The 16416-nt window shown below is 47.9% G+C and overlaps 2 protein-coding genes across 5 annotated transcripts in view; one reads left to right on the top strand and one right to left on the bottom strand.

The window, feature by feature from the left end:
* Positions 1-7193, top strand: part of PXK (PX domain containing serine/threonine kinase like) — a 104549-nt gene extending 97356 nt beyond the window's left edge. For 2 of the 4 annotated variants that reach the window (XM_036737360.1, XM_036737359.1), the window contains exons 18-19: positions 3621-3650; positions 5807-5987. In XM_036737360.1, coding sequence (XP_036593255.1) covers positions 3621-3650; positions 5807-5987 — 211 coding nt within the window. Of the gene's footprint in view, positions 1-3620; positions 3651-5806 lie in introns of all 4 variants that reach the window. The other 2 variants (XM_036737358.1, XM_036737357.1) reach the window with 1 other exon arrangement.
* A 633-nt stretch (positions 7194-7826) lies between these two features.
* Positions 7827-14469, bottom strand: PDHB (pyruvate dehydrogenase E1 subunit beta). The gene is made up of 10 exons (XM_036737362.1): positions 14319-14469; positions 14166-14219; positions 12895-13002; positions 12737-12799; positions 12610-12645; positions 12172-12457; positions 11084-11194; positions 10532-10623; positions 8783-8924; positions 7827-8351 (listed from the first exon to the last, which is right to left on the bottom strand). The coding sequence occupies exons 1-10, from the start codon at positions 14364-14366 to the stop codon at positions 8206-8208; spliced, it is 1086 nt and encodes a 361-aa protein (XP_036593257.1). The 5' UTR covers positions 14367-14469; the 3' UTR covers positions 7827-8205.
* Positions 14470-16416: the final 1947 nt, after the last annotated feature.

The following is a 16416-nucleotide window of genomic DNA, read 5'->3' as shown; positions in this document are numbered from 1 at the left end:
TCCCTCAGTCTCCCCTTGCTGTCTGTGTTAGATTGAATGACACTAACATCCGAATAATGACTCGTCTCCCCTCTTTCTCTCTTTTTCTCTCTCTTTGCTGTTTTCAGTAGAGCATGTGCCATTTTGAAGGTGAATTTTCGGTAAAGTAAGCTGGTTGTGATTTCTCTAATTTTAAAGATGCTCTTTTTCTGTAACCTCATTTTCCTGGCTTGCTTCACCACTGAGCGAGACGAACAGCAGGAAAAGTGAATTTGAAGCCAGTTCCTTGTTTGGGACAGTTCGTTGAAATACAGCATCTTTAAAGAAAGAGAGAGACTTCATTTGTATTCATCCCATTCCCATTATAGACCTTGCAAAGTTTCCATTTTCACTCTGACTATAGCTTTAAAAGAAGTTGTTAAACCCTAACATCAGTGGCTAATTGTCCGGCCACTGAGTTACTGTGTTCTGTAGGGCCTCAACTAAATAAATTACCATAGATTAACGGGCCCAAGGAAACCTACTGTCAGCCCATTTCCTCAGATAGCCTTAATACTACACTGAGACAGCTTGCCTTATTCGAAAAGCTATCCTGAGTAAGTGGGTCCCCAGTCTCTTTCAATGAAGTGGTTGTTGGCATTTTCCAGATTTCTCATAAAGAAGTCATTCCTCCTTCCCTCTGGCCTCTGCCCTCCTGTTCTGGTCTCTGCTGGGCTGCCAGATTAATTCCCATCTGACTCTTCTGAAAGAAGCCTGTTGGTGGTGATGGGTGGGGAAGGATTTTGAGAAACAAGGCTGACTTCTCCATGAGAACTAGGAGATGACATGAAGAGCCCTGGGGCTTTAGGGGCACAAAGTGAGTCACACATGAGAGGTCTTGCTTGCTTCCTGGCTCTGCCTTTATTCTGCACAAGACTTTTCACTGCCCCCACCCCTCTTTCTGAGATAGAAGAATGGAACGCTCAAATCCAGGGCAGTTCCATCCAATGGGGGGGGGGGGGTACCTGGCCACTCTAGTCCTTGGTGAAAATGGAGAGTTGCTGGTCATCCTTTCCATCAGTCATTCTCTCACATTCCTTTAAGATACTTAAGTTGTCCTGGATGGTCTTTAATGCTTAAATCAATCGGAAGCCTTGATTAGCCCCCACTTAGTATTTTAAGAATTGGATGCCCATACTACATAGAGATGAATGGGGATGAGGGCCACCCAAAGAAGTTTGGCAGGGAGCTGTCCCCAAAGCAAGTGTCTTCCTTAGCACAGCCATGCTCCAAAGTAGATGTTTAAGTGTGGGATTGGAACAGTTTGGAAGTGAATTCAGTGAATCTGAAGTTTCCAACAGTGTCAAAAAGGGAATAGTGTGTGACTTTTATTTTAAAATAAACTTCTCCCCTAAAAAAAGTAATATCAAAATAATGCCTGCCATTGCCTGTTATAAGTGCGTGGCATCTATGATGGTAGACCCTCTAGCCTGCCAAGATGAGTTTTACCAATATATTTTCTACACTACAAAACACCACTTCCCAACAAACAGCCAGAGTGCTCCCAGAGTCTGTTCCCTGAGGAAGCCAGTTTGTTGATTGCTAAAAGAAAGGAAAGACTCTGACCAGCTGGAACCACCATTGACCCTTGCAGGTCAGCACCTGGTGGGTTGTTGGCTTTATTTACAGGGCTGTGATGTTGTTCTTTGGCCTCTGCTTTTCGCAGTCTGTGTCACCTCTTCTGTCTTCTTCCCATGCTTCTCTGAATTCTTCATACCTGTCCTTCTTTTTGGTTCAGTAACAAGAGTCCATAACATAATTACTATTCCATTCTGTGATCTGGGCAACATGCCCTCATCATCTGGCGCATACTTTGTGTCCGGCTCCCTGTTGAATGAGACACGACCAGTTTTAGGTGGAAGTTGACAGCAGAGTCCAAAGGCCAAAGAGAAGTCGGAAAACACAGGAGTGAGGATCCCCCACTTTGTTTCTTTTCACTTAAGACCCTAAGGGGCTCAATGAAAGTGAGTGGTTGTGGGGCAGCTAGGTGGTGCAGTAAGTAGAGCACCGGCCCTAGAGTCAGGAGGACCTGAGTTGAAATCAGGCCTCAAACACTTGACACATTTACTAGCTGTGTGACCTTGGACAAGTCACTTAACCCCAACTGCCCTGGCCCCCCCTCAAAAAAAAACCCAAAAAGTGAGAGGTCGTTTTCCCCTTTCACCTCGGCCTCCCACTTGGTGCTGCCATCTTTCCTGGCACTGAAGATTGACTCAGGCCTTTCCTCCTGTGGCCCCCATGCAGGTCCTTTGGCTACTGCTTCTGTCTATACATGTGACATCCACCAGGGGCCTGGGCTGCTCTCCTTGGGGGCTCACAAAGCCCTTTGCTGGCATGGATGGCCGCGAGCTTTAGAAGCACTCGCTCACCTGCCCCGCAGTCCCTTCCTTGGGGCCCTCCTCTGTTCCCTCCAGCACTTCCCACTTCCTTCTGATCCAGGCAGGAGTGCAAACAAATTAGAAACCATAGGCCCGTTGATTTTGCTCCTGTTCTCTGTGACATTCTCCTCTCATCCCATGTTCTCCTGGAGCCCTGACCCGCTATGACCTGTTAGCCTGGGTCTGTGGGTATGTGTGTGTGGTTATTGACTGGAGCAGACCCAGCTCTGCAGTCAGGAGGCCAGGTTTGAATCCTGGTTTTGCCACTTCCTGACCGGGTGACCTTGGGCACATTGCTTATGCTCTCTCTTGGCCTCCATTCCCTCTTTTGCAGAATGAGGGGCAGGTCTCGATGGTCTCCAAGGTCCCTCCCAACTCTCGATCTATGCTTCTCTCTGGTTGGATAAGTACAGTTCAAGGCCCAGGGCCTCTGGTCAGAAGGCCTTTTACCCTATAGTGAGCCCTTTTAAGTTAGTGGCCTTGGGTAGCATGGGGGCAGCAGCCAGAACACCTTGAGAGGCTGATAGTGACTTAGCTTGGGCTGTAAATGTGAAAGCTTGTCATTCTTCACTGGTGGCTCTGTGGGCACTAAGTCCTGCTGAGGGGCAGATTGGCTCCCAGGGGGCCTGGTAGGCTTATGATCCTACTGGACAGATCCACTTAGACAAGCTGCTCTGCCTCCCTCAGCAAATCTGCACCTGCTGAGTCTTTGTAAAGATCTGAAGGCCCCTTAGTAGTGGGGAACAGAGAGGATACCTGTGGGACCTATGTTTTCTCCTATGTAGATTCCCATTAGGGATGCAGAGGAGCAACTCCCTCATGCAGGAGGGTGGCAGGGAAGACTTGGAGTTTAGGGAACATGCCCAGGGTTGCACATAAGAGGGGAGTGGCTTTAAGCCCATGTTTCCCAGTATCCGCTGTGCCCAGCTGGACCTTCTCACCTGGTAAAAAGCCCTTTCAGTCGTAACCGTTTGACCTCCAGGATGTTCCAAAAGTTGGAGGGCAGCAGTGAAGCTTCATAGCTTTCACCCCCTGCAGAAGCAGGGCAGCTTCTCCAATGGCCCACTTCCCATCAAACATGGTGGCATTTCATTCTTCATTCTCTCTTATCTGTTGTCTGGAAACAGTGGGATTGGATTTGAAGTTCTCTTTGTCTCTAAGCATTATCATTACGTAGATAGAGACAGATGGAGACAACACAGATCCATTAGGCACCGTGCCAAGCCTGGGGATACAAAAAGAGGCCAAAGACAGGCCCTGCCCCCAGGAGCTCACAGTCCAATGAGGAAGGCAGCAAACAGACCTATACTAACAAGCTGTATAAGATGGAAATAATTAAGAGGGGCTGGGGAAGGCTTCCTAGGGAAGATGGTAGGATTTTAGTTGGAACTTAAAGGAAGCCAGAGAGGTCTAGAGATGGGGGATAAGCAGGGAGAATTTTCTGGGCAGGAGGGAGAGCCAGAGAGAATGCCCAGAGCCAGATAGTAGATGGACCTACAGGTGAATAGAGGCATAGGTAGATGACGGTGGAGCATTTATTAAGGACTTACCTTGCGCCAGCCACTGTACTAAATGCCGGGGCTGCAGATACAAGGAAGCAAGAGGGTGCATTTACGTGTGATTCTTAATTCCAGCTGTGGGTAAATGAAGTTACCGAAGGTGAGTGCTTCCCAGGTATGAGAGGTCAGGTGTTGCTCATTCCATGCCTTCATGCTTGCTGGCCCTTGTCTCCCTGTTCCATTGGTGGTCCTCATCTGTCTGCATTCCACAATTACACCTTTAATCCTGCATTATTAGGTCTCAATTGCAGTCTGGCAGAAATGGGAAAAATTCCTCCATTCCCTCCTTCTGTGCCCTCTCAGGGTTGGGGGAAGAGGTTCATGCAGGTATTATGGGCATCTCTGTGCATTTTTTTTTTACATGAGTGTGTGCACCAAGGGCAGCCTGGCCCACAATGCTGCTGAATCTGGGCCGCAGCCCTGTGCTTTATTGGAGGGTTTTCCTGCATTTGCCCAGATTTTGTTCTGAGTAGGAAAAGATGTCTAGTCTGTAATGGGAGCCCCTCAATACTTCAAGAAACTGCAGACCTTTTTTTGACATTGACCCCAGCATCCTTCTCATTCTTCCACTATTTGGTTTTAAGGTCGGGTCCTCCAGTGACTTCTGACAGAGCCCCCCATCCAACAGGCCAAGGAAGCTTCTATCCAGCAAACCTCCCCTAAGGAGGGTGAAGCACCATTCCTCCTGGCTAGAGGCATGGTTCATAACTAGACTGTTATGTTGCTTTATTATGGAGACATCTTACAGGGATTTGGGTCTTGTGGGAGAAAAAAAATAAGTGCTCGATCACTGAAAAATAATTTTTAACAAAGCAAAAAACAGCCCCATTTCCTCCAGAATGAGATGATTATCCCCGAGAGGCTTCCTATGGGTCTGGTTTAACTAGCTGAGAATGCTCAGAGGTTTGACGCTTTGCGTTACGGGGCAGGTTGGGCACTTTTCAGGAGCTGCAGGAAAGTTGCCTATCAGCAGAGGGACTTTTCCATGCTGGAAGCTTCCTACATCAATGACATGACAGGTGTACTGCATGGCTCGCCCGTCCCCCAACAAAGCTGTCAGAGTGCCTTTTTAGACACTGATCGCCACTGCTACAAACCCTGCACTGAAGTCAAGTATAAAAATGCCCGTCTTAAAAATCTTAATAGCTAGCATTCATGTGACAGTGCTCTAAGGTTTACAAACATCATCCTTCCCATTTCACGTATGAGGAAACTGAGGTGGGCTTGTCCAGGATCACACAGCTAGTAAGCGGCTAAGGCTGGATTCCGTGCCCTGTGCCACATTGGCATCCTTCAGGGACCGCCTCCAGAGCACAGAAATGACCTCTGTAGACTGGATTCTGTTCAGCAAAGGCATTGAAAGTTCTAAAAGGAGGGGTCATGTGACACTTTAAGGGCAACAGTTAACTCACATTGGTTCCTGTTTGGTGCTGTTCAGTCTTGGCATTGACTGACTCACATGTTCCTTTGACCTTCCTGGGCCTTTGTTTCCTCATCTGTAAAGCAACAGGGCTGGACTGGATGGCCTCCTATGAATCACCTCGATGTGCATATTTACAAGATCTGAGCCCTCTGCACCTTAGAGTCCTGGAGAGTCACCTAGAGGCACTAGGTTGGGCGACTTGAACAGGGTCACACGGCTAGCCATTATGGGCATAGGGAGGATGAGAACCTGAGTCTTCATGACTCTCAGACCAGATCTGTCCCTACCACGCTTCCATCATGTTCACCATGCTGGCTGTAACACATCCTTCCTGGGGAGCAGTTGCAGCCTGATCATTCATGCTGCTGTGAGCTCTTTGACTCAACTTGCCTATACTGTGGCTTACTGTGATTTCTTTATGTCCTCAGGTGTGTCGGCATTACCACCACCACCTCCACCTCCACCAGGGGTTCCACCGCCTCCCCCGCTGGATACACCAACACCATCACTCTTCCCACCTCCGTCTGTGAACGGTACCAGCCGAGGAGCCTTACTCAGCTCCATTCAAAATTTTCAAAAAGGTACTTTGAAGAAAACCGAAACCTGTGATCACAGTACCCCGAGGATCTACTGAAGTTGACTGTTTACAGCTGGCTGCCATCTTTAAGGTTTTTCTCTTTGACACACCCCTGTGCACTCCCACACTTCCATGTTGAATGACTGGTGAGCCAGGAGGGTGGCACTGTGCACATGACCACCCAAGGGTCTCTTTAAGAGGGCAGTGAGGCGGCAAGGAGTTTGAGTGTGAATGGCAACCTCGCTTTGGGGCATCTTTCAAGCAACTGAATCAGAAAGCAGGGCAACTGTGACAGTACTCAGATCATGGCAGCAAGTGCATTCTGTGTTGTGGTCCCACCTTCCCCCAGAAAGAGCAAAGACTAGGGAAACCGAGGTGCAGTGAATACTGTCTGTCCTAAAGTACTTTCCAAGCTCTCAGAGCTGCCTTCCATTTTTGATGATTCAGCTTCCTCTCTGCTGTTTTCCTAAGAGCACTTGGTCCAAAGTACAGCCTGTGGCTTGAGTTCAGAAGACAACCTGAGCTTTTGAGGAGCCCGAAAATAACTTGGAAAATGGCAGACACCTTCTGTGAGTTTTAACAGGGACACTTCCTAGGTTTGGGGATTGTTCAAACAGCACCCCCAGGCCCCAAATTGCCACTTTCTAATTAGAATCTTTTGGAAAAGGGACAACAGAGAATATTAACAGGATTTGTCAGATAGGGGATGGGGACGCTTCTAACATTTTACACCCAATCAGTTGAAGACAAGGGAGGGTTTCTTACAACACAAATAAACTTCCCATCTTTAAGAAATGACCCTCTTGGAAAAACTGAACATAAATACATCTTACATAATCTTAATGTTATTGATTTATTTGAAAAGATCCTTTATTTTATGATTTGCTTAAACCTTTAAACAAATTGCACTTTAAAGGATTATAGATAATCCATTTTTGAATTCAAGTATACATCAGTGTTTGTTACTATGCAGAGAGAATGTCAGTGTGTATAGTTTCATGTAACCTGTGATATATATTCAGTTGTATTTTTTATTAAAATAATAAACCATGTCAAGAGAGCTTGTCTATATAGATGAACTAGGTATTTTAAGACACTATACCTTAAGGATTCTTGGAGATACCATTTAGTAAAGGTGGACAGATTTGTACAGTATTTTTTTCTAAATTTTAGTTTTCCTTTTTCATGTCCTATTTTCTTGTCATTTCTTTATTAATAAAAGCTAACTGCTACTGTAAGCAAGATCTTCCTTTTCACGTTTAAATATGGCTTCAATATACATGCTTGTTTTAGGAATTTCTGGAAGGACAGTTCTGAAGATAGAGGTATATAGCATTTCTAACACAATGTCAAAAAATACTAACATTGCAATGCTTCTGGCAAAATGGTGGATGAATGAGTCAGGAGCAGCTTTTAGCCAGAGGAAGCATTTTAGAAACCAGCTGAGTCTGTTTTGGGGGAAAATGGGGCCTTGTCTCCCTGAGATGCTGCCCGCTTTGGAGCACACACTCGGTCACCTTCTCTTTCCCCAGAAGTAGGATCCTGGGATCTAAGAGCTGCCAGAGGTGGCCCAGAGGTCATCCAGTGAAGCCGGAGTCATGTTTGGTAACTGATTTGTTCTGCTGTTTGTAATGAGACTTGTGAGGTCTGGCCGTGAAGAGTAAGCTTGCCTTGCCCCGTTAACCATTTGTATTTGACTTAGGGGAGGGATCCCTTGAAGTAAGGTGCACAGTTCTGTGAAACATTGGCTCTCTATTTCCTGATCCCCATCACTGGCCCGATCCTTATTTCTTCATCTCCCAAAACAATGAAAATTCTCCTACCACCTGTGCAGGATTTTGGGAGAGAATAACCACAAGACCACCACCAAAGACTGGAACCAGAAGGCATTTATTCCTTATCAAAACAGAACTCAACTGAGTCAGATCAGGCCTTCCCTCTGTGTCAGGCAGACCCTTGGCCAGGGGTCCTCCAAGATGCACTGTACTGTTGGTAATGGAGGCAGAAACATTCTATTGATTAGTTTTCTTTGGAGCAGAAATAGCTTTAACTGTAACAGACACAAAAGGGCGGAAGGTCTCAGTACTGAGATGGCAAGAGTGCTTTTGACACCTTCCCCCACACAAAACGATACCCAGAGGCCTTGTGGCTCCAGACCAGTACAATTACGTGTGTGAACCAACAACACGTCCTAGCCTCTGAAGCCAGTTACACGCAAGAAATCCCAGGGACGTCAATGTCAAGTACAAATTAGATGTTCAGTGTTTTCTTGGCCGCAAAGATGATGTCCTTGACTTGGGGGATGCAGTTCTCTTCCAGAATCTTTGCATAAGGCATAGGAACATCAGCCCCTGTGACTCGGACAGCAGGGGCATCGAGGAAGTTAAACGCGGGGCCTGAAACAAAGGAGCAGATACGTGAGGGCCTGACCAGATAAAGTGAACTGGGATTGTGATAGCTCAGAGAAGGTACAGGACAGAGGCTTTGCCACCTCATTTGTCTGCCTAGCTGGAAGCTGGAAGCAACTGGCCATTCTCCCCAATCTCACTGTATCCTACTTTCTGAGAGACATCTAAATTCAGCAATCGTTTTATTAAACGCCTACTGCATGCAGGACCCTGTGGGAGGGATACAAAACCCAACACAGTCCTTTTTTCCAAGGAGTTTCCATTTTCCTGCTTGGGGTGGGAGGAGTAGGAGGACTATGAGGACATACACTATGAACAACATCAACTGGGGTGGGAAAGAGCTGCTACCAGCACCTGTGGTGAGCCTGGATGGCTGCACACCACACATGGGTTGCACGGGGCTGGGGTCTCTGAAATACCTTCCATGATCCTCGCACAGATCTCAGCTCCCACCCCAAACTGGGGCCAGCCTCCTTCAACAGTCACGAGGTGATTGGTCTTCATCACGCTGAGCTCAATGGTCTCAATGTCCATTGGTCTAATGCTACGAAGGTTGATCACCTAAAACACGAGATGTTTTTTTCTTTTCATGTCATCCATGGGGAGTCTTCAGAACACAAGTACAACATCCTTGTTTGGACTCTTACTGATGCAACTTATTCTATTATTAAATGCTTTATTTGCTCACATTGTACCCAAGATACAAAGTGCAGAAGCCAAAGTGACTGTCCCTGACTCAACAGCTTCCTCTCACCCTCACGTTCAAGTCCATAGATAAATAGCACGGACACTTCAAGAGCATTCAGCCATGGGCCAAACACTAGAGACATTGTCATTTCATCTCCACACCTCTCCAAGATGGGTTCAGAGAGTACTATGCCCACTTTACAGGTAAGGAAACTGAGGACTGACAAAGCAACCTCATTGTAATCCCATTCTGCCCCAGCACACCATTAATTTATCACATTCCATTAACCAGAAGCCTGAGAAGGGCACCTGAGGGCCCCAGGCACCAGGCTGTGTCAGTGGGATATGCCCAGATGAAGGCAGAGACGTGGCCTACGATGCCACCACCCCTTCAAAATGAGGGGTATGGGCCTGAGGCTCTGAGATCCCTATAATGAGGAAGGAGGATGTAATCAACAAGCCACACAATCACCTGGGCAGCATGAAGGAGGATGCCAGAGCAGTAGAGGATCAGGAGAAAGCCCCAGAGGTCTAAGAATAAGAGGGTCCCCCATGATTAGAGGGGCTAGTAGGACCCGTTCCCAGGGAAGCTGGTCAGCCTCCATTTGATAGTGGGCCTCTCCAGCTCAGCCCAAGAGAATAGGAAGGACACACCCAGGTATCCTGGATGGGGAGCCAGGACTGGCTAGGACAGAATGTGATGTGCTGAATCATGGGAGGGGGGAGGAAACCAGGTCATGGAGGGCTGAAAGGAGCTGGGGTGGAAAATGTGGAAAAGACGACCAAGAAGGAAGCCAACTACTGTCATAGACAAGAAGGATCAGACTAGAAGAAAGGGAGGCAGTTCCAGAAAGGATCCCTATAATTCAAGGAAGCCTCCTGCAGTTTCCAATCAGATGGGTGTGGAAGAGATTTCTGCAGAGAGAAATTTGATGAAATGATGTCAGGCGTCCCTTCACTCCCTGAGGATCTGAACCAGGCTGGGCAGTGGGTGTCTCATGGTGCCCATTCTGTGTGGGGCTACAAACCTAAACACCTAGATTAATGCCTTGGTCTGTTCGGCTTTTAAAGAACCAAACCAAGGTCCTAAGAATGTGGGAGCACTTAAGAAGTGGGTATTTGCTGTGAAAAACGATGTTCAGTTTAAATACACATAATCTCATGAACTGATGCAGAGAAGCACAGACAATCAGGACTGTCCACACAATGACCACAACCATAACAGATGTGGAGACGCTAAGGCCAGCTGCAACCTTACAGTGACCATGCATACCCCTCCCACCTCTCACTGCACAGGTGGGACTACAGGTGAGGAAGCCTGCACACACTACCAGACAAGGTGGAAACACTGGTCACTTTGGTTAAAATGCCCTTTTCCCCTCTTTTAACATCTTCGTTACAAAAGATGGCTTGCTGGGTAAGAAAAAGTGGGGAAGAGACATCTGGAAGTGATTGTGCCAGAATCCCAGATATTAACCTACCTCACATTCCACCCCCTCTTTAGACAGTATGGCGGCTGCTTCCAAACAATGGCCAACTGGTCGTGAGTGGGAAACCAAGGTGATGTGGGTTCCTAAAATCAAGCAGCAATAAGAACCAGGTTACTTCCATCTCACCACTTCGCTTGTGTTAATACCTGAAGTTAAGTCTAGGGCAATGTGGAATAGTGTACTTCCTGAAAATGGCATGTTCCTGGGGTAAAAGTGCTTTCAAATCTCCTAATCTCCAGCACTAAAAGAGCTGAGAAAATAACCACTAACATACGATCCTCACAATGCAGGGAGGCAGGTGCTAGTGTAATTCTTACAGTTGAGGAAACTGAGGCAGGCAGAGCTTAAGTGACTTGTCCGGGTCACTCAGTGTCTGGGGGAGGATTGGAACTCAGGTCTCAGCCTCAAATAAAAATACAACCATGCCTGGGCCCTAAAATCTCTCTTGAAAATGCAAGGAAATTCCCCAAATAAATGAGTGCTTTGCTTCTCCTATCTGCATGGGGGGCGGGGTTTGGGAGAGATGGTGCGACAGTTTTTTACCTTCCCTTTCGACTTTAGCCTTTCCAATAGGAATCAGGAAATCTTTTGACTGAGCTTCCTCAGAAAATTCAAAAGGAACTCCATACATCAGCTCATTTTCTAGCACCACAACTACAAAACAAACAGGATTAACCCTAGATAAGAATTTACAATTCCAACCTGGGGGAGGGGGATGGGGGGGGGCCCCCCAGAGTCACCTGGGCCTCCACCTAACATCTCCCACCCCACCCCTTTCTAGGAGTGGGTCACCACAAGGGATGCACACAACTCAGGGGGATGGCAAAACTCTGGAGCCCAGCCAGAGCCCAACGAAAATGTGCCCAGGAAATGTTTAACAACATAGATAAAAAATACAACACAGAGAATGTTAATTTGAGGTTTTCTAAGTCAATGTGAGGCCCAAAGGGATTGGAGGGATTCCAAGACTGTTTTCTAGTTTTAAAGCAAGTATCAAGGAGTTTTATGGATGACTGACTACTCATCATGTATTTTTAAAACAAATAAGTGACGTTAACTTCTAGAAAAGTTTCACTTAAAAAAGCTGTGTTTTATATGAGGAAATCTCAATTGCTGTAGTTTTAAAAGACAGCTGAGCTTAATAATGGCTTATTTATATCACATTCACCTTGACTCTTCTGCTTATTTTTTTTTTTTTTTTTGCTTTTTGGCAGGGCAATTGGGGTTAAGTGACTTGCCCAAGGTCACACAGCTAATACATGTGTCAAGTGTCTGAGGCCGGATTTGAACTCAGGTCCTCCTGATTCCAGGGCCGGTGCTCACTCCACCACTTCTGCTTATTAAAATTAAAGCATGTCAGAAATCCAGAAATGCTACAGATCACAAGCTGGGGCAGGTGCAAACAGATGTTTTCTCTATTTAATGAACATCAATCAGGATTTTATTCACATTGGAACAGGAAGAAATCAAGATTTAAAAACAAAATTAGTTTCTCTCTTCACATTAACTGAAACTAGTTAAAGGTATTCAGTTCCTTTTAAATGGAAAGGTTTTACTCTATAATTTCTACTGTTTCCAACATAAAATTCTATGTATGATTCTCTGTAAATCAGAAGGAAAAAAGGACTCACCTGGATTATCATCCCGGATTGCTGATTTCATAAGTCCTTTTGAATCCTCTGAATTCCAAGGACTAACCACTTTTAATCCAGGACAGTGCCCATACCAAGCTGCAAAACACTGTGAATGCTGGGCAGCCACACCAGCGGAAGCACCATTAGGTCCCCTGAAGACAATGGGCACAGGCTGAAGCCCACCTGACATATAGTAAGTCTTGGCAGCTGAGTTTATAACCTGGTCGATTGCTTGCATAGAGAAATTGAAGGTCATGAATTCACAAATAGGCCTCAATCCAGCCTGTTAAATTAGGGGAAAAAAACAACATAACTAAGTAGTTTAATTGAAAGAAAAAAGTATTAACTACCACTGTACTACATTAAACCACTCCTCAAGAGACAAAATTAAAAATGACCAATTTGGGGGAGTTTTCAGAAATGTGCATTACATACCATAGCTGCCCCTACAGCGATCCCAGCAAAGCCCATCTGAAACAGCAAAATGACAGTCAGGAACTGAGATGTTCAGGGGAACCCTTCCTTTTTGTGCAAACATCTTCGACTGGATTCCAGGCCTTACCTCGGATATCGGGGTGTCAATTATTCTCTTGTCTCCGTACTTCTTCCACAGACCTCTGCTGACCTGCAGTTAAGACAAGGTCAGACCCAGTTACTGGGAGCCGGCAGGAGAGCTGGGCAGCTTTCCGCCATGTGTCACTGGGAATCCTTGGTCATTACCTTGTAGGCGCCATCATACTGAGCGACTTCTTCTCCGAGCAAAAAGACCTTCTCATCCCGCTCCAATTCTTCATCCATGGCCTGATTCAGAGCATCTCGAACCGTCACCTGTCATAGTGGAGGATGCTCTATCTGAAGAGGCCCAGGACCCCTCCCAAGACTCTGCTGCCCACCCAGCCCGGGGAGCCCCGAAGACCGGAGGGGGCTGTCTACAGTCCGGCCACCAAACCAACCAAGGTCACATCCCGAGAACATTTGGACTGGACCTCGTGCAAACAGAAGCCCTGAAGTCCGTCCTACAAACCACGATCCAAGCTACAGCCAAAGCTTTGGGGACAATGGGCTCGTCGTCCACCTAGGGTCATCCAGGCATCCGGCCTCTCAGTGACTTCTCCCCCTGGGAATCCAGGGGCTGCATATTTGCTTTTAATTAAACTGATTAAAACTCATCATATAAGCTTCTGCAGTCACAAGAACGTGACCTGTTTAACTTTCATCACAAAGCTGGTGGAACATACAATAAAAGAACTCAGAATGGGGGAGGGGGATTTGGAAAAGGGAGCTATTACCAAGATAACAGGGAAAAGCAAGTGGGGGGATGGGGGAGGCGGCTGTCACCAGCAGTCTGGGTTTGGAGGTTTGCCTTCCCTTGTAAAGCTGGGGAGCCCCAGGAGAAAAGGGGGTGCCCCGGGGGTTACATGTTCTGGCTTTCTGAATGTGTTCACTCTAATTTTCAGCACTTTCTGACTTTCTACAGGCTCCTGGCTGCTTCCCAGCAGGGGCAGGTTCTAACCCCAAGATGATTCTTGGCCTGGAGGCCGGGGGTGTGGGAGGAGAAGGAACGAGCATTTATTAAGCCCCACTGTATGCAGGCCCCGTGCTGCACATATCTCGCCTGATCCTTGGCTGTTATGGCGCCCATTGCACAGAAGAAGCAAACAGGGGTGGGGTCACTACCCCGGGTCCCACGGCGAGTATCAAGGGCAGCCCCGCCCAGGGATGAGCCTCGGCTTGCCTTCAATGGGCTTACGCTCCTGGGTGGCCCCGCCCAGGGATGAGCCTCGGGCCTGCCCTCAATGGTGGCCCCGCCCCCCGTCTACGGAGGAGGAGGCCAACGAGGCCCGGGGCGGGGGCCGGGAAGGGGCAGTGGCTGCAGGCCCCTCGAGGTCGCTGGTCGCGCCCCCCCACGCCCCCTGACGCAGGAGCCCAGCGCGCAGGCGCAGCCCCAGCCTCCCTCCCCTCCTCCCACCCCGCAGTCCCGGCCCCGTTACCTGCAGCGCCGCGGGCGCCGAACGGTGGAAGCGCCTCCGCAGCAGCCGGGACACCTGGCGGGCAGGGAGAGAGAAGGAGGGTCAGTGGGTTGGCGGAGCCGGGGCCGGCGTGGGGCGAGGGCGGGGGGAGGGTGTCTTCGGGGCCGCGCCTACCTGCTGGCCGCAGCCGGTGAGCCCGTTTCGCACCAGCCCCGCCGCCATCTTTCCCGTGTCCTCTACCGGTGACGGAGGATCGGTCTAATGACAACGGCGAGCCATAGCGAGGGGACTGGTAGGCCCCGCCCCTGCCCTCGGTTCTCCAATCGGAGAACGCGGAGTGCGCGTGCTCCTCCCCTCCCCCTCTGGGAGGCGGGGCAAGGGCGGGGCCCAGAGCCAGACCGAGTCTGGGATTGGAGCTCGAGTTGTCTATCTCCGCTGGAGGTGTCACCTGATTTTGATTAAAACCAACTTTATCGACAGCCTCGGGGCGGACACGCGGCGGGCACGCCGTGCCCTTTGCACGCGACCGACAGCGACCTGAAACCCCAGCCTCCTTCCTGGGGAACCTCTCAGTCCCGCCAAGCTCCCTTAAAGTCTCAGACCTCCAGTTTTCCGAAACCTCTAACAGATAATGGATAATTCCCCCGGGCCCGGGTGTCTGTTGTGGGATGCAAAGGAGCTCGTGTTTGATTGTAAATATCAGCCGACGACATCCGCTTTGATTGTAACTATCTACAGGTGAGGTCAGCTTTGAATGTAAATATCAGCTGGGACACCCGCCCGTCTCTACCTTAATAGCTTGGGAGCCGGTAGGCTTACAAGCAGTTAATTTTTTAAATTCAAGTTTATTTTATTTTCAATTCCTAATTTTTTTCTCCAACCTATTGAGGAAGCAAAAAAAAAAAACAACAAAACCACAACCTCTTACAAATACATGTCAGACAAAATTAATGATCACATCAGCCAGGTTTAAAAAAAAGAAAACTCTTGCCCTCCGAGGCTGATGCCTCTTTATGTGAAGATTTGTCATTGGTCATTGCGATGATCAGAGTTCCTAAGTCACCGTTGATTATCTTTACAATGTTGCTTTTATTGTGTAAGTTGTTTTCCTGGTTCTGCTCACTTTGCGTCAGTGCATATAGGTCTTCTCAGGTTTCTCTAAAACCATCCCCTTTATCAACGATGTCACATTCTAACAGGGAAGACAACTTGCAAACAGCTAGGTACATACAAGATAGTCAAGATGTTCCAAAGGCTTAAAATTGCACTGAGACTTGGGATGCCCTATATACAGAATAGCTTCATCTCAGGGGAAGTAGGGCAGGGCAGGGAAAAGCCTCCTGCAGAAGTGGTGTTTGAACTGAGTCTGGAAGTCCTCCCCAAGGAAGCTGGTCAGTGTGAACAGGTGGAAAGAGCATTGAGTGTGCAGTCAGAGGGCCTGGGCACAGATCCCAGCTCTAACACTTTTATTACCTGCACAGCTTCAAGCAACTTACCTGACACATCTAAGCCTCGGTTTCCTCAAAGGTATAATGAGAGGATTGGAACAGGTGAGTTCTGGGGCCCTTCCATTGAGCAAGGATCCTCCTGGGCAGCATCCGAGATGATATGGTGGAATCCACAGCCTCTTCTACCTCTAGGCAGCACAGATTATCAGGCCCTCTTGTTGACTTCCACCCCAGATCTTCCCTCCGGAGACAAATAAAGCAAATAAATGCATCGGCACTTCAGACACCACACCTAAAGACCCTTACCAGGGCAACTCTAAACCTTCTCCACCATAATCTATGGAAAGAGGCCCCTCACCATGGTGGCTTTCTCTGCACTGCTGCATCTGCTGCCCTGCCTGGTTTCAAGTCCACGGAACAACATGTCCCAGCACTAGGTATCCTTTGGTGTCTCTTTCTCCTTCCCTTTCCTTGTTCTACAGGTTTTCCTGCCTCCTTTTGTGTATTGTCTCCTCCTTTGGATTTTAAGCTCGCAGAGGGCAGGGACTGCCTTTCTTTTTATTATTTGTATGCCCAGCACTTAGCACAGTGCCTGGCACATCTTTATCGGCACTTCCTATTTATTAGATTGTTGGTTTGGATTGGTTGCTGTCCTCTGGACCCTTGGCAATTCAATTTAACAAACACTCATTAAGTGCTTTCTGTGTACTAGGCACAAAACAAAACAATCCCAGTCTCCCAAGAATCAGTATGAGGCACAGTGAATACAGCAGCTGGGACTGGAGTCAGGAGGACCTGAGTTCAAATGTGGCGTTGGATACTTA

The sequence above is a fragment of the Trichosurus vulpecula genome, chromosome 9, assembly GCF_011100635.1.
Source record: "Trichosurus vulpecula isolate mTriVul1 chromosome 9, mTriVul1.pri, whole genome shotgun sequence".
Classification (NCBI taxonomy): Eukaryota; Metazoa; Chordata; class Mammalia; order Diprotodontia; family Phalangeridae; genus Trichosurus; species Trichosurus vulpecula.
This window is presented reverse-complemented; position numbering and strand designations above follow the sequence as displayed.

Bases quoted from the DNA above. Each gene is read 5' to 3' on its own strand.
- PDHB (XM_036737362.1), bottom strand. From the start codon at position 14,366: ATGGCGGCGGGGCTGGTGCGAAACGGGCTCACCGGCTGCGGCCAGCAG. The intron at 13,003-14,165 runs GTAACGGGGCCG...CCACTATGACAG, and splicing joins CGGCGCCCGCGGCGCTGCAG to GTGACGGTTCGAGATGCTCT. The intron at 10,624-11,083 runs GTAAAAAACTGT...GCTTGATTTTAG, and splicing joins GGCTAAAGTCGAAAGGGAAG to GAACCCACATCACCTTGGTT.